The 23139-nt window shown below is 28.1% G+C and overlaps 1 protein-coding gene across 3 annotated transcripts in view; it reads right to left on the bottom strand.

Moving 5' to 3' along the window:
- Positions 1–23139, bottom strand: part of LOC106691479 (U8-agatoxin-Ao1a) — a 143735-nt gene that overhangs the window by 22004 nt on the left and 98592 nt on the right. For all 3 annotated transcript variants that reach the window (XM_014437266.3, XM_014437267.3, XM_014437268.3), the window contains exon 3: positions 10068–10134. In XM_014437266.3, coding sequence (XP_014292752.1) covers positions 10068–10134 — 67 coding nt within the window. The remainder of the gene's footprint in view (positions 1–10067; positions 10135–23139) is intronic.

Genomic DNA, 23139 nt, shown 5'->3' with positions numbered 1-23139 from the left:
TCATGTTTTGTCAAGAAATAAACTAATGTTTTTAGATTAGACATATTTTCGAAGAGTGTACTCCCTATTTGCCAATAATAAACAGGATAGGACTGACCCCAAATTTATCCGAAACTCTCGCAGATGAGGAAGCTAAAATTACACGAGTATTTGAATTTTTAAAAGCACATCGCCTTCTTTATAAATTATAACTCCTCTTCGATTTTTATGTTTTTTATTTATTTTTTTTTTTTTAAAATTATTTTTCAATTTTTTCTTATTTTTCTATTTTTTATTTATTTTATTATTTTATTTTATTTTTTTTACTTTTATCATCCCATAGGCGTTGATGACCAGAGGGTTTTACGCCTTTAAGCAACAATCAACAACAACAACAACTAATGTTTTGTATTTCTTACATTTTTTTTTAGTTTTAAAACTCCATAAAAAAATTACAAAGTAGAATTTAAAGTGTGTTCATTAATAAAATTTACGTTAATAATAATTAGAATTTAATAGACTAAATTTTTATTTTTTTAATTTAATTTTAATAGAGCTTAAGAAAATTTTGTTGTAATAATTTATTTATTGCTATTTACAACTGTATAAATATATATACATCAAGTAAATATGCTGTAAGCGATATAATGACATGATACAAACATGTGGAGAATCTACTCATACTACAAGAACTCCAAAAACATTTTTAGAGGAGAAGATCTCGAGGCCATCATCTTTTCAGAGACCTAGGAGGATTATTCAGTAATGAAGGAGAAGCCAAGGTAGAAACGAGTTGGTTTGAGTAGTTAAGAAGTTTATCATGGAAAAATTGGTATTTGGTTCTGGCCCAATCGGCAACATATGGGAGGGACATTGAGGTCCTGATGGATGAATTCATTTGTGACAAAGTAAGCAGCATTAAGGATTTTGGACTGTAAGGATTGGATTCGGGAGGAATTCGATGGTTTAGTGGAAACTAAACCACTCCATAGCTCAACTCCGTATGTCCAGCTAGACCTTATACCAGTCATTTAGTTCAGTATTTTGTAATGGATTGGAAGTTTAGACCATTTATCTAGTAAATGATGTAATAGTCGGAATCGACGAGCAGTTTCCTGTCTTTTCAGTCTTGTATGAGGATTCTATGTCAGACGTTTTTTTCAGATTTAGTCCTAAGTAACTGATTCGTTTGACAGGAATAAGCGGGGTATTGTTAAAGGATGCTGTGGGGCAAGACGAACTTTTACGAAGAAAGAAAAATTAAGTATCGTTCTACGAAACAACTAAATATGTTTAATGTTATATTCCTAATTTTTGTATGAATATTCCTTTTTTAACATTTTCTCTAACCCTACTATGTTATCTATAAACAATTTGATGAGAGCGCATTGTGAAGAGAAACAACTGTATCATCAGTAAAAGCTATCAAATTTTCCAAAGCGTTGATTCATTCAATTGTTCATATTGATACAGTGAGAAAAGAGCCCACTCTGTAGTACTCCCACATTCATTGTTTTATTACAGGAACTGCCACCGTATGTATATCCAGCTCCAGGCAATGTAATGAAATGTATACACTTCGATTGATGCAAACCTATCTGCAGATATAGCAAGGCGCCACCGATGGCTCCACATATTCTGGGACTATATTTTCTATGAAAAAAAAATGGTAATTATACATAGTTTTCATTATAGTAATCAGAAATTGGTGTGAGATAACTGCCTTTTTTTTTCTTCTCGGCTCTTGTACTATCATTATAAATTAATTAATATGTGATATAATAATTATAGTAATATAATCTACTAAAGCAAATAATTAATATTAATAAATATGTGGTGCAGTATTAGCAGCTGATCCTAGTTTGATGCAATTACTGAATTTATTGGAAAATGTGTGAAAAAGGACCGAAATGTCTCCTACACCTCTCCAAAACGTTAATGCATGATAAATAGGTATCGATTCCACTACTCAGCTGATTGAGCAACAAAATAGGTCTCTATCCATCTCCTGAAATTCACAGTAGAAAATTGCGCAATAAAACATTACATTATTGTCAATTGATCACAGGTATATCCCACCAACTTATTGTAGAATATTGAGCTTCAGTTCAGTCTTTTGTAGCGATGGAATAAAAAATAAGGCCATAAACTTCTTCTGCTTTTCTTAGAACTAACTGCTGCGATTTCCTTGGTCTTCCTTTATATCATAATATTTAATTCCGAATATATATAGGACAAAAATGTTTAGAACTTTTCAGTGTTGATATTGTAACTGAATCAGCGTACACTTCTTAATAATATTTAAAAAAAAATAAAACAAATTATTCTTTTGAAATGACAAGAAACGTCAATTTTTAATATGGCTCCGGCTCAACATTTTTTCAAATAAACTGATGAGCCCGAAAATAGATTATTAGAAGACATTTTGACATGGCTCAGTGGGCGGCTGAGGAGAACGTTCCCATAAATGAAAAGATTGAATTCCGAAGCCATAAACCATCACCAGTCCAATTTGGTGTTTTTATTTTTTATCCCTAACAAGTGATTTACCGGCGTATCTGTTTGCCTCCGTCAATCCATCATTGTGTCATTTATAACCCCTGTAATGCAATTGACTTTGGTTGTAAATGCCAATTTTATTTCAAGAATAAATTGACCTAGGAGTAGTATAGTAAATTGACATATCTTTGATAAGTATTCAAGTACCAATCCATCTTCATTTTGTTTTTTAATTTTATATTTGTTAAATAATTATATTTTATTTAATAATATGATGAAGAATAGTAAAATTAAGTTTAAAAAAATTTAAAAAATAATGAACTGGAAGTAAACATTAAATAGAATAAAATATGACATTTTTAAATATTAAAAAAAAGTAATAGATTCTGCAATAAATATTTGTCAATAATATAAAGAATATATTATAAAGAATTATAATATAAAGAAGGCAAACAAATTTTTACAGAATTACTAGCTGGCCAGCCAAATGCTAAAGTTGAGTTGATTGAATTACAAACATCTAAAAGTGTGATATCAATTGTATTTACTAAAAATTAATATTAGAGTTAATTATTTTCAAGTTTTGGTAACATAAATTTTAATTACTATTTTATTAAATTTTAAGTTCATTGCCAATACTCTTCAATATAAAATGTTTTTGTAACTTCATTTAATTATAAAAGTCAATTAAATTGTAATCACGCCATATATAATCTCTTTTTAAACGACTTAAATAAACAAATTGTAATAATGAAAGGCGGTTTTAATAACTCAAAATGTCAGTGATTTCTAAAATTTGAAATTCTTCTCTGTCAGTTGATTAAAATAAAAGGTAAAATTTAAAACTATAATTACTTGTAATTTATAAGAAAACTGACAATTTATTTCAAAATAAACTTCTTCAAAAATGTGGACATTTTCTATAATGTTTCAAAATAGAGAAATTTTAATATCCAATGTTAATCTTTGAGACTTCTGATAGACAGTGATATTTTGAGAATCACAGCTAGTCAATCTTTTTTTGGAGTTAATTATATTTTATACTTACGGAGAAACTTATACATTTAGAAGGCTTTGGAAAATTCGTTTCTGTATAACTAAGGCAACGATATAATGAATAATAAGGGTGCCAATATTGATCCTTGCAATCCATTTGCCAGTACAGGACGAATTGAAAATATTTTTGGTATCTGGGAGAAAACTCTGGCGGAGAGGGAATATTTTTATGGTTTTCATTTTGAGGTTAATTGAAAGACTTAGTGCCTTACGATTCTATGTTCTTAGTCCTAAAATAACATCCAGCTTAATGCTGTTTTCTGAACGCTGTAAGAAGATATCTGTTCCAAAGTCTTTCTTTTTATATGAATTCGAATTGAAAGGGCTTATCTTAAAAATCCAGAACAGGTATCTATGACTTTGCTAGAATAATTTTGGATAGTATATAGTAGTATGAACAAAAAATATATCTTATTTGAGGTACCAGTTATTATTTGTTGCCCTTCTGAAAAAAATCTGATTTATGTATGAAATATTATTTCTGTTGGTAGGTAAATTGAGGTTTTAGCATCTCTAATGAAACCACACGTGGATAGCATCCCTCAAATTCCTTGCTTTTTGAATGCATACCCTGAATAACACAATAAATTGCTACTTCGCTTTTAAGTCCTTTCCTTCAATAAAACAATATCCCAAGCTATTAAGGAAACATCGAAACATTTCGTCGGAACATATCATGTAGTCTTCAGTATATATCAGTATTAAGTTACTTGATTTGAGCTGTTATGTACTTCATGAATACAAAGTAATTTCAAGAGCTTTCAGAATAATTCTCAAATCAGCTTAATATAAAAATAATCTGTTTTGAATCTTTAAAATGCTAAGGAGTCGAGTGTTCTGTTTTTTTTTAATCACTAAGCTATCTTTTTTTGTTTCAATAAAATAACATTTTTTTGTTATAATTTGTTCAAAAAGATGTATAAAGATAAGAGTAAAACATTTTTTTTTTTAAGAAATTCTCGAACATAACATCCCGTGATTGGAATTTATAATTCTCAAGAATGTTTCTGGCACAATAAAATTTCAATAGAAATTCAACCACGCAATATAAAAGAAACCTTAGTAACAGGAACGAATGTAAAGAGAAACTTATTTCTTATGTTAAGCTAGAATACAGTACCCTCTGGGTTTCCATCATAGCAGTCACATTAGAAAAAACTTATTCATTTTAAATGAGAAATAACTAGAAAAGAAAAAATAAGTATATTTCTTCACCTTCCTGTGCATATTGCATATTGGTCAATTAACGCAAAAATTATTGTTCAATTTGAAGCAAGCACTATTTAGAGTTACGAGACCGTAATTAATACGTTTCCAGAAAGTTTTTCTTAGCTAAGCAGGCTAATTCATTTTTATTATTTTCCTGTGAAAATTCAATTATGTTACGTTTTTGGATAAGAGACACGTTAAGTGTCTACTTACTTTAAAGCGTTTTTAGGAACGAATGAATGTATGTATAAATGAGTTGATAAAACATTTTACTTTTTAATTTATAACATATGATATGTATGTGTAATATACATGTGTTAAAAAAAATGGACTTTTGAAATCGACCTAAGAATAAAAAAACCGTGCCCGTGTAGGCCTCGGCGCGAAGCGCCGAGGCGACATGTTTCCGTGACAACGTATACTCTATGCTAATATTACATAAATATAAATTAAAATCAATCCAATGTTATATATTTGAAATAATAAACCAGTTCACATATTGAATTCAGATATTTATTTTTGCTTGGTTATACATTAATTAATTTTTATACATATGATATAATATCCATATGTTAAACGAAGTCAATTTCCGTTACGGGACACTTTTTCTAACATGGCATCCCGCAAAATGATTTATAAGACGTTGTCACGTCAAAAATAAAAAATTACTTTTCAAGATATGAGGCAGTCATAAAATATGGTAACCGACAAAATGAACTGAATTGTAAAATGTTAAAATGTTTTACCTTAAACATAACATATGATTTTTATTATGTTTAAAAATAAATTTCCTAAATATTTTTTCAACAATTTGTGAAATCAGACTTAAAAAGTCAACGATGCCAAATCTTCAATCTACAAAAAATGTCAGATACCATGTTTTACGACCGAGCGCCAAATTATGCATATGAATTTGAAAATCAAATTAATGATCTTTCCAACGGAAATAAAAATTATAATGAAAGTTTCGATTGGATCAGATTTACATTATCACGATAAATAATTGAAATATTATCAATAATAACAAATCTGTGGAGTGTTGATTAAAATCTGGAAATGTAGCAAGCTATATATATTTTATTAAAGAAGGAGAAATGGTAAATGAAAAGTCACAAACTTTTGAGTGGAAAATTGTAAAAAAAAAATATATATAAAATAATTTTTTTTCTAAACCTGACGGTCTTGAAACTGAAGTTTGCCTTTTTTAATAATTCAAACAAAATTAGTAAAAAATTGAATTCCCTAAGGACTTGAATTGGATCTTCCTCGGTACTTGCAAAAAATTTAATATAACATTGTAAAAGTTTTAAAAGAAAGAACAACTCAAATTTCAACTTTAGTTTGTTGAGATGAGTATTTCTTGACTACATAACAGAATAGGTTTTTCCTGTCTGTAGATGTTCCAAACTTCCGTGTTTGTATGTGAATATACCAGCTGATTACAAATAGATCTTAAATTCCATTTATTTTATTAAAATAAATTCTTAAAATTTTGATCCAACTCAATTATAACGTTTCTCTGCATTTTAAAGACAGTGGTGCATTAAGGATTCAAATTTACAATGCAGCGCCCAAAGGATCTTTTTTTTAATATTTTATGCAACCTATTTTGGCTCCAAATCAAATTTAAAAAAAAATTACAAAACATTGTTTATGTTAATTTTATGTTCTTATACAAACATCAATGAAGCAATTCGATGCTCGGAAAAAATGACACGCATATATGGCAGCAAAATGTGTATCTCATTATCCTTGCAACCAATTATGTTCTTTAATAATTATAAATATATTGGAATTTTAAAACGTGGATAAAAATTAGTATAAAATCTGATCATTATTGATTCAGATTTAATTTGGTTGTTTTAAGTATGATTAATGGTTTGGTGTAACAATTATTTTGTTAAAAGAAATGCTACTAATATATCAAGTGGAAAACTAACTATCTAAAAACATCCCCCTGCATTATACATTAGATAGATTGGTTAGGCACTTTGGAGGTGCTTTCTCAGGTTAACTGAGGCGTGTTAGATGAAGTGTCTGTCCCTTTATTTAGAATCTACACACAGAGTGTTATTTCAATAGAATCTGCCAAGGGTCACCAGGGTATGATGTCGTTTCGTATAATTTCGTTTTATAACGAGCAATTTAAACTATTTTTATTGGTATTAACCCATGTTTTCGGACTCTATAAAACTAAAAAAAAAAATCTAATATGCTTTGGTGCAATGTAAACGCCGTTTTTCAATTTCAGGCTCTTTTTAAATATTTGACTATCCTAAAGTCCCCTCCCTAGGGATCTTAGTGGGGCGGGTCCGACCGAGAAGGATGGCCTTGTTTTATGTGTTATGATCTCCTCTTCTGAGATTGTGACATATCTTATATCGACCGACATACTCGCTATAATTAAAAATCAGTTCACACTAGAAGTGGGGAATAAGTTTGAAGTCATACAATCTTCAGAGAAGGATTAAAAATATATCGTTAATCTATGGATAGAGAGATTAGGGAATATGAATGATGTTCGTAACCTGTGTTTTGAAAAAAAACAGATGAGGATTGTCTAAAATGGATGTAATAAGAATATTCATTAAATCGTAAGCTACAAATAATCCTCGCGGAAACATGTTTCCTACTTCTGAAACATTAAAAAAAAAAAAATCCTCTAACATCGAGAAAAAAAAGATAGAGTGCTCTAGAAACAAAATAAATCAACAGAATCAAAAATTAAGACAGGGGCGTATCATATACTGACAAATCGTGTTGACAGTTTTAAACCTAGTAAGTAAATGAAATGAGAATATACAGTTCAAGTAAAAAAATATCCTAGGCAAGGAAATGCTTTTAATTGTGAGTTTTATTAGTATTTAATATTTATATATGAAATTAAAACTGGGGTACTTTATGAGTGTGCGCTCCGAATAATTAAATCATATTCCACTTAAAACTATAATTTTATTTAATAAATTCCGATGGTAATAATTAGATATGATGTTCAGAACTCCATTTCAGAATTACCGTCTTTAATTTATGGCTGACCTTAATTTATAAAAACTATACGACATGAAAAAAATAACTAAAACGTTTTTTCATCTCTTTAAAATTAATAAGTAATCCAAATGTTAAAGTAATGAAATTGGACGAGAAAAGAAGGAAAGTAGAACTTATATTAAAAAGAAAATCCATTTATAAGACCCTTTTTACAGTCCCCAAGAATAATGTCAGAGCCTTTTAAGTTATTAGAAAAATAATTTGTTTAGGTGTTCTTGTCACATAACATATTTCCAGTAGGACTCATTTGTATTATTAAAACGTTGAATTAATATTAGTTCTAGCATTTATATAAGGTAGTGAAAATAATCTATTCATATTATTGTTTTGCTAGTGGTTTCGAAATAGGTTATCTATAATTATAAATCATACTAATTCTAATTATGAACTCTAATTATGCAATAAACTATTTCAGATGTAATATACCTCATTGAAATTTCAGGTACCAACCAGTTTTGCTATAAGCAACTTTTACTGTTTGAATGTTTCTTTCAATAATAAAAATTTTTATATTCTTACCACCATCGGGGATAAGTAATCTATAAATGTTTATTTAAAGAAATCTAATCTAATTATAAGGAAGATTTAGTAACCAGGACAGATGTTTTGATTAGATCTTTTCAATTCAGAGCCCTTTAAGTTGCAAAAACGCATTTTCGACTAGTAGTCTATGTTTCTGTCCCACGACAGACCGTAAATTTACAATGTAAACTGTGCCACGAAAGACAATACATGTCCAATATAGACTGTGCTAGAGCAGATAGTACATATATAGCACAGACTGTGCTATGTCAGAAAACATATGTGCTGTGCACACTGTGCCACGACATGCATGTCTTACACTGCAGTATCAGTACAATACTGACTGTGCAATGACAGACGGTACATGAACAAGGCAGACTGTGTCATGATAGACAGCACACGTTAAATGCAGACTGCCGTGATAGACGCCAACGGACAAACCTATTCCCGTGTTCTTTTTAGATTTTAAACTAAAGAGGTTATATAATGAAGAGAGTAAAGTCTCTCTCTTCCATACATATCCAGCCAAGTCTAAAAGTACAAAAAACACGTTTTTTGTTTGTTTTGTTTTTTTATATTTCCTCCAACTCAACAGAATTTAGGTAATATTAATTGTCTCAATACATGTAACGAGCATTAAATAAACGAATTTAATCCACAAAACGTTATATAATCGGTTTGAATCTATATGTTTTCTAACATTTAATCACAAAAGATTTATTTTTAATTTATTTAAATAACCTATTCTCTCTTTAATAAATAATATAGTTATTACATTTCCACAAAGCTCAAGCATGAATATGATTTCAATTTTATAACAATCTTTTTTTTTTTTTAATTTTTTTTTTCATTGTTTCCTAGAAGTTATTATACTTTCAAGAAATCTATTTCTTTCAAGAGGTGATAATATGTTTTAAAAATATTTATTTAAGTATATGTTATTGATAGATTTTAGTATAATTTGTTCTCATATTATCTTGCTCTTTTCTCCTTCTTATATTACCTCTTTTTAATTTTTTTAAAAAATATATTCTTTTTTTTCAAATTTATCATTTAAACGATTTATTAAAAATTATTTATTGGATTTATATTTAAGAAAATATTTATATAATCTAATAATATAAATTAATATATATATACGATCTTTAGCTTCTGTAAATTAAATTTAAGTAATAAATAGAGATAAAATTATTTTTCAAATGAAACAAATTAACCTTTTTTAGGTGTTTAGAAGACAATCTAACTTGGTGCCTAAATTGTGATTGGTTAATGGCGGACATCAGTCATTGAACATAGGAGTCTTAAAATATTCAATTACTTTAACTAATGATTACATTTATGAATATTATGTAAAATAACAATCGAAAATTACCCTTCAAATAGATATTTATTCATTCTAAAATTGATTAAAATTTTAATTACATACTCTCCAAAACTAAACAAAGCCGGCAACGAAAATTGAACATTAAACATAACTCATGTAACTATTTTGTGAATTTGACCATAAACTAAAGAATGTCAAAATTGTATTTATTTTACCGATAGCGTTCCTCTTTTTTGCCCTCATTACACAACATACAAAATTCAAATTTGATTCCAGATAAAATTATAAAAAATGAACCTGATCGTCATATTCAAATTGATTATACTTATTATGACCTTCTAATTTATTTATTTTTTCTCATTTTAGGGGAACAGCTTAGCTAATTGGAATAATTATATATTTAATAAAAACCTTTACCACAAATACTCACTTTTGCGCGGCTTCAAATATATTTTGTAGGTCATTTTCCGTATAATCGTCGAATCCACCAGTCCCATCTGTGAACAAATCACTTCGTTAGTTACATTAGCTATGTACGTAAATACACAACATTATTTAAATTACCACTGTATTTATATTTTTGTGTTTTTTTATACACTGATTTAGAGAAATGAAGATAATAGAAAAACAGATAATGGAGATACACAAGACAAAACAAACATAAAATCAATAAAAATAATATTTATAAATATTTTAGAATGAATTATGTACCAGTATTGACTAATAAAATTGAAACCACATTCATAAAGTATGACCACAATAATCTAAAATTAGGGTTATATAATAAAAATAAATTAGATAATTACCTGAATTATGTGAAAAAAATGATAAATAAAATACAATATGTAAGATTAATTGTCAAAATTGTGAAGGGTATATTGGAGAAGCATCAGAAAATTAAAAACCAGAATTGAGCAACAAAGGAAATTCCAAAAACGTTAAAATATTAACACTGCAGGACTGGCCCAGCAGAGCATAAAACCTAAAGAATATTGATTTTAAAAATCACCAAATATTAGAAATAGTTAATTACACTAAAAGCAAGAAAATAACAGAGTATATACACATAACTAAAAATATAGAAGACGGAATCAATTTCATAACTGATACAAATTAACTAAGTACACACTTCATAGATATCATAACTTACTAGAAACTTTATCTTTATTACAAATAGAGGATGGAAATTTTCAACATAGAGGTAATTCTTCAGTCATCAACATTATCAGTATTACCTTAATAGAATGAATAAAATAAAATATTTTTTTAAAAGTTTCTCCTTGTTTTAAACATGCGAATGAAATTTTTTAACAGCCGTAGGCAACAATAATCATTATTGTGATTTTACAAAGTAGACTAAATATGGAGAATTGATAATGTAGCAAATTTGTAACCAGAGAAAATTATAATAATAAGGAAATTTATTTAATAATATTTAAGTTGAATTATTGTTATGTGGTATGTATAATGTTAAATTTGCTATTGTGAATTGTATTGTAGCAGATGATGGGGCCGAAATGTTATTATGGATAAATAAGGTAAATTAAAGAAAGTTATAAATGGGAGAATTATAACTTCACTTACCTCATTAGATGAATTTTTAAATTCTTAGCAAGCTATAAGATATGGATTATTCTAATCTCAGAAGTTTCTTTATAAAGATTTAGACGAGGAAATTTATGTAAAAAATGTAATTATTCAGCAGAAGAGATGAAAAATAATTTTAAAAACCGCCCTAAGGGGTCTTGAAGATAATTCGAGTATTTTCATAAAGCCTTGTAGATGAGACATTCCGTAAGTAATTGTTGAAAGAGGGGGAAAAAAAGTTACTTTGCTTCCCCTACCATCTTTTATTTGATTCGAACTAAAAGTATTCAACAAATTACAAATATGGATCATTTATTTTTATTTAAATCAGGTTTATAGTTCTTAAATCTACATTATTCAATTTGAATTCAAAGGAGAATAACCTAGAAATAAAATTGTAAGAAGACAGTCCAGGTGGCGGTCAATAATGGTAAAATAAACTACTTATTGTTAACCAACGTTTCGCCCCACTTTGCAGGGCTTCGTCAGAGCTGATCCTGAAAGAAGATCGAACCTGATCAACAAGATCAACCTGATCAACCTGAAGAACAACCTGATCTTGTCCAGGTGTAAAAAAAAAAGTTGTTCAGTCTGCAACCTTCTATCAGGATCAGCCCTGACAAAGCACAGCAAAGTAGGCCAAAATGTTGCTAAGCAATAGTTTTTCTACTATTTTTATAACTTTATTGACCGACACTTGGACTATCTTCCTACAATCTACATCATACGGTCACCTATCTTCTTCCAATATAAATATAAAATATATAATATTTCAGCATCACACGTATTATCATTCGTATTTTTGGGTTTCTTGACATTAAAATAACCTATGCCAACTAACCTTCTGCCAAGAATACAAAATTTTAATAAATGATAACGAAGTTGTGTAAATATGATAGCGACTGGAAGAGATGGGGAAAGCTCAGAAATTTCCGATCCGAATTCTTTCATTCCTTATTCATCAAATTGTTTAATATTTTTTTATTATTGCTTACAATGATAACTGTTTATTTACAATGAATACAATTAAATTAATAAACAAAATTACAGGTACTTTAGAGGAATTTTTTTCAACATTTTGTTATTTAATCCCTGTAAGACTATTTCAAAGAGAATAAAATCTTTCTGATGTTAAATACTACTAAATTGTAAATTGATTTACTGTGTTTAAACAAAAATATTAAAGCCGTATTTGAGAAAATCCTTTAAAAAAAAAGGATAAAATCTATTCTATAAACTTACACTTGTGGTTTGTCGATTTTAAGAAGTTGCTGAAACATCCTAGGAATATACTATATATATATATATATATATATATATATTATTTCAGCTTCGTACCGATTGTCGATTTTGAGCTATGCTAGTCACACACAGTTCACATTTTGTGCGATAGCAATACTAATCCTACATACAATATATTTCTTAAATCATTAATGAATATAATTAGTGAAAATAAAAACATACACATGTCATAGTGAAATGACATGAGTTCAAAGATGACTTATTCCGGTTGTAATACTATGGCTACATAATATGGCTAAAATTTCAATATCAAGCGATGAAGTTATTTAAATTAGAAGTAAGCCTGTTATGAGTGAAAGTTTTTATAGTCAGAGAGCCCTGTAGGATAGAAATCAACTTATTCTGAACCTGGAGTCAAGTTTTCATTTCGTGGGGTTGTCACGAAATAAAAGTCAACCCGGCCTGGCCAGAATCGAACCAGTCCCGCTTCAGTTACGAGGTTGCTAAGGCGATTTGTCCTAGCCTCTGTCTCAGTACATTTTAAGTACAAAGAGCAACTTATATTTATAGCTAAACATTATTTTAAATCCAATGACTGCGATTTTAATTATTCTCAGTGTTTTTTTATTTTCATGATTTTTTTTTTATTCATTTTTAGCTTAACTCCTTTATTGTAAATATACATAACAATATTAATATATACCTAAGTATATAAACATAAACATAACTGGTCCTTTGCCATATGGTATTATAAGGGGTTGGACTGGGTCCACAGAAGGCGGGGGTTACAATATTGGCCCAGGAGCCGATTCATTTATTTTGCTACAATTACATATTAGACATAATGTTTCCTAATGCATAGGAAGCAATATTTATGTAACAAGGTCTCATAGAGTATGCACAATGCACGTAAAATCAATACTACTCTCTTACAGGATTATTGTGGGAGAGAATGAAAGAAAAAAAAATAGATAGATTTGTATTAAGTTGATTCATTATTATAATATATTAATAATACCATAATACTGTATTGAGTTTACATATCTGAAAAAAAATACAATTTGGTCGGTTAATCAGACTAGAGCTAAATTCTGATGAAACTAAATAAAAGCATTTTAATATTATTTTTTTTCAAATTTTGTATTTTTTGGAAATTTATTTTTTCAAGTAATACAATCTAAGTCTTTTTATAAAACTCTTTATTGAATAAATTAAATAAAAATAAAATGTTCATTTTTATTTAATCTTTTGTTATTCAGTAAATTTCGTGAAAAAGGGCAGTTTTATGTAGGCTAAAATGTCGTTTTTCTATTTTCCTTTTAAATTAATAGTTTATTACATTGAAAGTAACAATATCAATTTAACCAGTAGTAATAGTACTTTTAATCTTTGAAAATATAAAGGATGTATTCAGTAATACTTAATGTTTTTAATGAAAACTCAAAATGTACTCATGTTTGCTTAGGGTTAATTCCATTTAACTCAAACAGCCAACATGACAAAAACAAAACTGGTTAAACAGTACTCTTACTTTTTCGAATTTTTTTTTTCAATAATTTATTTATTGTTATTTACAACTGTATATACATATATACAACAAGTAAATTTGCTGTAGGTGACATAGTGACATGATACAAACATGTGGAGAATCTACCCACTTTTCGATTTTAAGTAAAAAGTATGTGATTTCAAGTGAAGTAAGTGTAATCAAACCTTCAGATACCCAACAATTATGATTACTTTTGTGATTGATTACATCAAACTCAAAACTAGTAATGAATTAAATTAAATTTTAATCTGTAATGCTACAATCCATCAATAGTCAAGGGTTCAATATTTTGTAAGGAAATACCTTTTGTTGAACAACTGTTGTGCAGGGAGGTGATTTGCTCATGATATTGCTCAACCACCAGATTTTATTCTAAATAAGGTTTCTCACTTTATGAAGTTTGGTGGACCTTAAATGGCTTCCAAACCCACAGGGTTGATTCGTAGCTACACTAACATAGTAAATTATCTTTCACAACCAGATTCATTACAGTTTAGAGCACAGTGTCTTACTCACTGAGCCAATCTGCTCCCCTCTCTAATTTATATATTATTCTAGAATCATATATTATATTATTTAGTGGACAAATTTATATCTGTTTTTCATATCCTCATTCTTCATTCTAATAATTTTTTTGGAAACCGAGGAGCTCGAAATAGTTTAAATACATTCTTGTCTCTAATTCTGGAACTTATTCTTTCTTTTTTCAATTACTTATTGTACATAAACACTATGTATTAAAAAAGAAATCGACTAATTTCGTATTTGATTGTCCTCATATACTTTACTGAATTTTTTTTGGGTATTGATTTCAGTGCTCACTATGATTTTCAATTACTCATAATATATTTTTGAATATAGATTTTCCTTTACTTTTCGTTGCTAACCCGTTGTGTTTACCCTGAAATGATTTGAGTAGGAGTATTGTACTCTGTACTCATACATTTTGAGTACAAGTAAATAATCTAAAAATTTTCCCAATTCTGCAAAGTACCATTCCGATAACACTAATATTTTTAAATTTAAATGTATTTCGGCTTTGAATTTTTTTTAATATTTAATGCAATGAATTTGAAGATATAATTAATAAATTATTTTAATTATAATCCGATAAGAAGATACAAAAGAAACATTATTATGTTTATACCACGAGGTAAAGGTTCCATTCTCCACAACATTATGTAGAAAAATTCCATACAATAGAATTCAAATTCCTTGGAAATTTATTCATGGAATATGCCTGCTCCATTGACATGACGAGTGTATTTCTATCTGCCCACCTGCAATGGTGTAAAGAAATTACAGTCTCCCTTCAATGCGAGAAAAATCTGGAATAAAACGCTTGGCTCCAGTTGGCCGGATAAACTACAACATACATTATACTGCAACTGCTTCCAATATACATCTTGAATACTTGGTTCAAATAACTTATCTTCATTCCAAACGTATTTAGAATATATGTATTAGATTGCAATATACTATTGATGGTAAACATGATATCCTTATCGTGTACTGCAGAAATATTTTCATTTATTTGTCAAAAATTATAGTACAAAAAAAAACAAATTGTATATTGAGTTTCTTAGTTCTTGTTGGCTCAACCTTAAACTCTGTATTAATTTCGGAAATAATTTAAAGCTACAAATATTTTTAAACATTTAAATCAATTTCCCCGCCTTTCCGCATTACTTCTTCGACTACTTTCTGTCCACCCAATGCTGGAAGAATAACTTGAATAAATAATTGAAAGTATCAAAAAAGCTTTATATATTTTCTGTATTTTATGTCTTAGATCTTCGTTTATAATTGTAAATATGTACACTAACAGAAATTATATCTGTTCATTGATTACTTTTTAGTTTATTTGTATTTGATTTTTTATCATTTTTTTTTTTCATTTTATCAGAAGTCATCTTATGTTTTATGATATGACAAGTGGTTTCATTTTATCTGTTTTATCATTATTTTATATATTCTGTTAGTTGTGGTTGTTTAATTGTATATTTTTAAATTCACTGTATTATTTTATGTTATGACATCTTGTAATTTCATCTCTATTTTGTAATTTACTCTAAGGGTCTAAAGCCTAATTTTGACGCCTGTAAATTATTCTAAAGGGATCAATCCCAGAATAAATAAAGATTATTATTATTATTATTACTTTCGCTTTATATTTTAAAGTTTGCCTTTCCCCACTACAGGTTGGAGGCCGATCTGTCTTATATGTCTGTATCTTTCCTTATTTTTTTCTTTCCTTTCACATTATTATTTCCCATGTATGCAGTATACGGTACGAGAAATATAAGAAAAGTAAAAGATAAGATACGAGTTATGTAATTTTCTCTAATTTCATAAAACTAACCCAATTTAACTTGCTTATTTCGTTTCACGAACCAGCGTGATTTTAACCCCACAATAAAAATACAGTTCATTCAATCCCAGGCAAATATCTTTAAAGATTTTGTGAGGAAATCCTTTGTAAGGAGATATTTTACATTGTGCATTGTGGGCTAATATCATTATACGAAAACTAATTTATTTATTTTTTGATAAAAAAAACAAGAAAAAAAAACACAAAACGTCACAAAATAAGCAACAAATCACAATAAGCGAATCGGGAAATTGATAAAATATCATATTAGACCACGATTTCAAGAAATTTATTCATTTTTTTCGATTAATAATAATTGCATGTAACATAAAGTTAATACACCGATAATTTTCATTTTTTGATTTATTTATTCATATTATACATATATGGGAAGAAATAGTTGCGATGAAGGAAACTTACAAAAAAGTTTCTACTCTAGGATGCTGAGTGATGAAATAACTTTCTTACGCCTTTCATGGCGTATAGCCTTCTTGAAAAAGAAGAATCGAGAAACTACTGGACAACGAAGGATGAACTCACTTTAAGGCAGCAACAAGTTGTGGCAGAGGAACCCTGTGGGACCGAGAAATAAATCTAACAACACGTCCCGTGTTCCATCCTATCTTGGGGTCCTCGAGGAGAGCCACCGTAAACCACACAACTTTTCTCAGTGGCAGAGGAAATAAGAAGAGATGCCAAAAGTGGGAAGTTCCCTTGGGACAAAGTTCTCTTCTATTTTAAAGGGTGTTAAAAAAACTTCGCGCTTAAGCAACTTATGAGGAGTGGTGGAAAAAAAAAAGTTGAAACAAGTTTAATTTCATCTTCAAATGATTACGAACAAATTAGTTAACAAGATAGTTAACATTTAAAAGCAGGTTGTCTGTAGTAATGCTAACGTTAAAGTAAAGTAAGAGTAAAGTAAAGTAAAAGTAATGTAGTAAGGCTAGATGGTTATCTACCCGCAACGCCTAACTTGGGACCTCAATTTGGGTGACGCCTTCAAAACCGCAGTCAAAGGAGAATGAACATTCACTGATCTTACGCCTTATGTCGTACGACAGTATGTATAGAATTGTATTCATTAATTTAAGGGATACTACTAATGTGGAAACCGCAAAAGGTAAAAAAGAAATATTTTATGAATTGTTTTAAATATATGTGTATTTTTTAACTTCACATTTATTCTTACAATGGATCATAATTCATGTAAAAATTCTAGACAAATCGTGTAACTGTTAGAAAGGTTAACCGAAAGGCAATGAAACAATGAAATATAAAATAAATGTAGAATTAAAAAGAAAAACTGTGGGGTTTAACGAACTTTTGTGCAAATTTCTGGTTGTAAAAACAGCTCAGAAACTCAATGGTTGATTGTGTTCATGATGATTTTGTTTGCTTTGTTTTGTTTAATTAATTTTAATTTTTTTTACCTTCATTGTTTATTTATTTTTCCATTATTTAAATCATTTATCTGCTTATGTGTATTGAGATGTGCATATACCATTTTATCATTGATATTATCGTTTTTAAAATTTTGTTATTAATAATATATTTACTTTTTTAAAATTATATTTAATGTGTACATAAGGTATGATTGAATACGTACATCCTTAATATTCTTAGCTCTAGAGGAAGAGTGTATTGTTTAATAATTTTTTTTATCAAATAAAAAATAAACTATAGCGCGCTAATACGTTTTGTGTTCATTGTGACGTTAAAGGATTCACTTACAATCGTTCCATAGTTAAAACACTGTTTTTCTAGAATGGTAAATTAATAAATAAAAGAGTCGGCCTGGTAGTTTTGAAGAAAATCTGCAGACGGATTCGATTTTAGTATCCTATCTTGAAACATAAAATCTCAAATTATGAATTTTTTTCTTCTTGGTCGATTACAAAAGTTCATTATTAAAAATAACAAAATAAAATTGTCAGAACACAACTTTTGTTTTGCAGGAGGAAAAAAAAACATTTGTGAAGTGTAATAAATAATATAATTTTTTTTTTAATGAAAACTCATATTTAATCTTTTAGTAATAAGTACCTTGTTTCCACTCCGTTGGCTTAAAAATATATCATTGTATCAGTGAAAAATACATTTTTTGAAAATTTCGACGACTCCTTTTCAACGGAAATGACTCAATAGTCTGATGGCAAACTTGGGTAATATCGACTAGCCATGGATTATTTGATAATTGTAATAGATAAATGATCCATTGAACGGTATTCTGCTGCCACACCTACGATAACATTTGTTAATTAAGTACCAACAGAATCATGTTCCAATCTCCGTATATTCACTTATCTCGGATAACCTCATAAACCCACACCTCTTCATTCCCGCTTATCAATATTTATCAACGTCGTTATTTATTTGTGAATTAATTGATGATTTATTAATAATGTTATGAATTAAAATATGAAAAATATTTCTCTAATAGTTTTTCAAGATTTATATATTCAAAAATGACTACTTTGGAGTGATCCTTGCCATAAATCAAATTTTCAGTGTACACATGTTTTCAGAGTGATAACTTTTGTTTTCTATCTAGGTGAGTCTCAAGTTTTATTTTATAATTTTAATTTCCATCAGACCATCGTATTATTAGGTTCAATGAACTTTGTTGAGTTTTAGAGACTAAGAACTGAACGTATATTAGTTAGTTAGCCAAAATCGTGAAGAATATTGGTTTTTTGTATTTCATAAAAGTGTACACTCCTCAAGTTACCTATATACTTATTTATTTTATTATTGAAATACTTTAAAACAGAGCTGGGTAGTTCTGTGAGTAAGATACAGTCCTACGAGTATCTCTTAGACCGCGGCTCAAGCCCGGTTGATAATTATTTATTCTGTTATGTAGCGACCCTGGGTTCAAAAGAACCTCCTTGGGCACACCCAGCCTTTGTAAATTTAGTACATTTATTTGAGTGTGGCTAAGTCACTTTCTTCCAAAGCTGGTCTCGAAACCTAGGCGTGTAGGATACTTACAGGGAGAAAAATTCATTCATACCGACAGCATTGTTCTTGTCAAACAGCCACCATCTTGAATTTTTTCATTAATATTTTCATTGGTTTTAAATTCGTTCGATCGCATATACTAATTCGTAAGTTGGGTGCTATTTCGTTCAATTGATAGAAATCAATCGATCAAATTTATTAATTAATATAAAAGAAATTTAAGTAATTTATTGTTTATGTTGTGATTTACAAAAAGTACCGGATTAAATCTATAAAAAATTTCTAGTAAACAATATCGTTCATTCGTGTGATTAGAATGATATTCTAAAATTTTTCACCTCAACATCTTAATAATAAAATAAGGACTTTTTTTTTTTATGAGTTCTGATGAAGTTGATGAAAGATTCAAAACTAATAAGAAAATTCATCTCAAAAATGGTTACAACAGCTCTAAACGATGTATCATCAGCCAAACTAACAAAATTATAATATAAAAGGGTTTAAAATAAAAGTCCTGAAGAATAAAAAAATTATAAGATAAAGAAACAACCTTTTAAAATTGTTATTCCAAATATACTAGCAAGTGCAATTACTAAATTTTATTCAGTTATAAAAGGTAAAACTCAGTTTATTTATAATTTTGTCTCCATTATAATATAAGTAAAAGCAAAAAAAAAAAAATCATTAGAGAGGAAAAGAGGAAACGGCGGCCTCCTAATTGCCTTACTACCAGTGCGCTTTTACACCCTTAATTGATCGACCCGATTTTCTTCTTCATGCCTGATATTGTTCGGTTCTTCTTCGGCCTTTGGCTATAAAACGTTATAACATAAAACCTTTATCCCGCTTCGAAGTTGGTAACGATCAAGTAAAAAAAAAAATAATGATGAAAGAACAAGAAATAATATAATCTAGTAATACATTATAATTGTTGTTGTTGAATATAATGATTTACATTATTTTTAGAATTTTTAAATAAATTACCTCTTTAAAATGGAAATTCAATCATTTATTTAATTAAAAATAAAAACTATTTGTGGTCTTTCTTTTCATAAATATATCAACAAAAAAATTTCTAATAGGTGTGCTTTCTACATATAACAATAAAATTGCATACACTTTTAATGTATATTGAATCTATAAAGAAACTTACTTTAAAAAAAAATTTCTTAAAACAGTTGTAAATATATGTTAATTTTTATTTTATATGATGGATAAAATAATAAACCATAGTCATGAAAGTGTATGAAAGAAAGAATATTTTCCTTTTTGCTGTACATAAGGTATTATGTATAGTAATTGTTACTCTAAGTTTCTGTATTAATATTATTACTATAATTATTTTAATACCTCAGAAATATATATATCAAACTACATAATCTAAAAAAAAAAAAAGATTTCAATATTCCTAGTAATTTCCAAAGAACTCTCTAATAACTAATAAAAAAATGGATTGATAAATATGTGTTACTAATTGATGGTTAGAATCTTTTTTAATCACTTTATAAAGAGAGAGTTTGGGTTAGTGGAGCGATCTAGGGGCTTTTATAGGAAGTAATAACGAAACAGCAGGTGGCGCCCAATTAAGGATTGACTGCAGATAGTTTTGCTCCTGCCGGAAATTTACATTACATGAATATGTTCTAATAATACATAATGGAAATCATTTATATTTTATATACTTAAAAAAAAGGATTTAATTTTTATTCCATTTAAAAATTTCTCTTTAATATGAATCTAATTTTGCAACTTACATAAATTTATATTGTTAGATATTTTTGATCGAAATGTATAAACTATATGTATATATTTGTGTGAGTGTGTATGGACAATTAAATGGAAATAAAGGTTTTTAATTATAAGAGTAATAAGTACTTCAGTTGAGTACTTATTACTCTAACTGAAAAATTAAACGCTGACTTCCATACTTTCTATTAAATGTTGATGATTCATTCTCATAATAGAATATCTTATCTTGAAAATAATATATTCTCATCTATCCTTTTAATCTCTTCTCTCATCAAGATAATCTCCATTTCTCCAACAATAAATACTTTATTTTGGAATAAAGTTCTGAACTTTATTAAAACTTTAAATTGTAAGGAAAGAGGAGAGTGGTTACACAAGTTGAAGTATCTCAAGTTTCTAATCCTTTTCATAAATTTCTCCTGTTCTAAGTGTTTGAGCTTTATTCAAAAGTTTAAATTTGTAAACGAACGAATTAAATACCGTCTTTCTTATTTCATTTTACTGTTATAAAAAGTTTATAATTAAAAAACATGAATAAATATCATTTCATTAAATTAAACTAAACTAACAGTCGTATCCATACGTTCTACAGCTGAAATATTTATGCTTGATTTTTCGCTCGGTGGCCATTTAGTAAGACAGCTGTAAAACATATTTGGTCATAAATTATTTTAAAAATGGGGACTGAAATTTTCTTTTTAGGCAAAAGCCAAAACTTAAAAAAAATAAAAACATATTATTAATACTAATCCACTTTTGAATAAGTATAAAGCTATAAAAATATAGTAATGTAAATTATACAAATTTTTAATCCTGGGTCCAATTGTAGGATTGATTTCTCACACCAACCATAATATTGCTCCGCATACTTCAGATCAATTTGGTTTTGTTATTGGCAAAGATTTAAAGAAAATATAAACGGATAAAATTTGGTCTCATGCGTCATGACACTTTTGGTTTTTGTTCTTAGAAATGATTTTAAAAAAATATTGACCAAAACATCAATAAAATTTCAAAACCTTTCGGAGAATCCTTTAAATAACCATTATCACTCATCTATCTTGGCCAAAAAAAAAACACAGCAGAGGACATTACTAATAAAATATTTATTTATTTTAGATGAACAAATCGCAAATGTACCGATGCAGATGGAGAAATCGTAAGGTTCCCTCAGTACTATATATATATTTTATTGAAGAACGATAATTTTTATCTTTTATTAACTCAGGCAATGCATAACCGCATTTTCTGGCTCGAAAAACAAAATTAAAAGTGTAAATTTAAACCTTCAGGAAATAGAAAAAAAAATGTGATATTTTGTACTAAATATTTTTTAAAAAATACAATACCTCTTTTCTTAAATATTATTATTTATTTCTTAGGAACCTACTTAAAAAATTCAATGATATATAACTAGGGTTAAATAATGTACATTAATATTTCACTCAATGTTGTTGTTCTTGTTTATACAAGCAGGTTATTGTTTACTAAGAGATAATTATATAAAAAATATTACAAATGTTAAAACGATCGTTTTTCGTAATATAGCTTCACTTTGATAATGATGATTAAAAGATAACAATAATAATAAAATATGACAATAATAATTAAATGTTTTTAAAGATACATGATTCAAGAATTTCCTAATCAAAAAAACCTGCAGCAGAAATGAAAATCGTGACGGATATTAAGGCACTTTTTAATTGTATATAATTATTTCATTTTAGCTATTGATTATTATATTATTAATTGAAATCAAAAATAAGCAATAAGCAAAAGATTAATTAATTTTAATTATAACAATAAGCAGTTAAATATTTTGTTTTAGATTGTCCATTAATGCTAATTGAGTCATCCGGCTCTGCCAGAGTGCCGCTGGGGTCTCATTAGCGATTATTATTTAAAGCAGTAATTGGATTGTTCATTTTATGGATTCTAGGAACGAACTGGAAATCATTGAATATAGTGTTCCACAAACTATCTCTTTCCAATATTCCGTTCCTGAAACAGTTTTAAACTTCGTTCTGAACTTATTATCCCAAG

The sequence above is a fragment of the Halyomorpha halys genome, unplaced genomic scaffold (genome assembly GCF_000696795.3).
Source record: "Halyomorpha halys isolate HHAL.00 unplaced genomic scaffold, Hhal_1.1 Scaffold2401.1, whole genome shotgun sequence".
NCBI lineage: Eukaryota > Metazoa > Arthropoda > Insecta > Hemiptera > Pentatomidae > Halyomorpha > Halyomorpha halys.
Note: the sequence above shows the minus strand (reverse complement) of the source record. Positions and strands in the feature narration are given on the sequence as shown.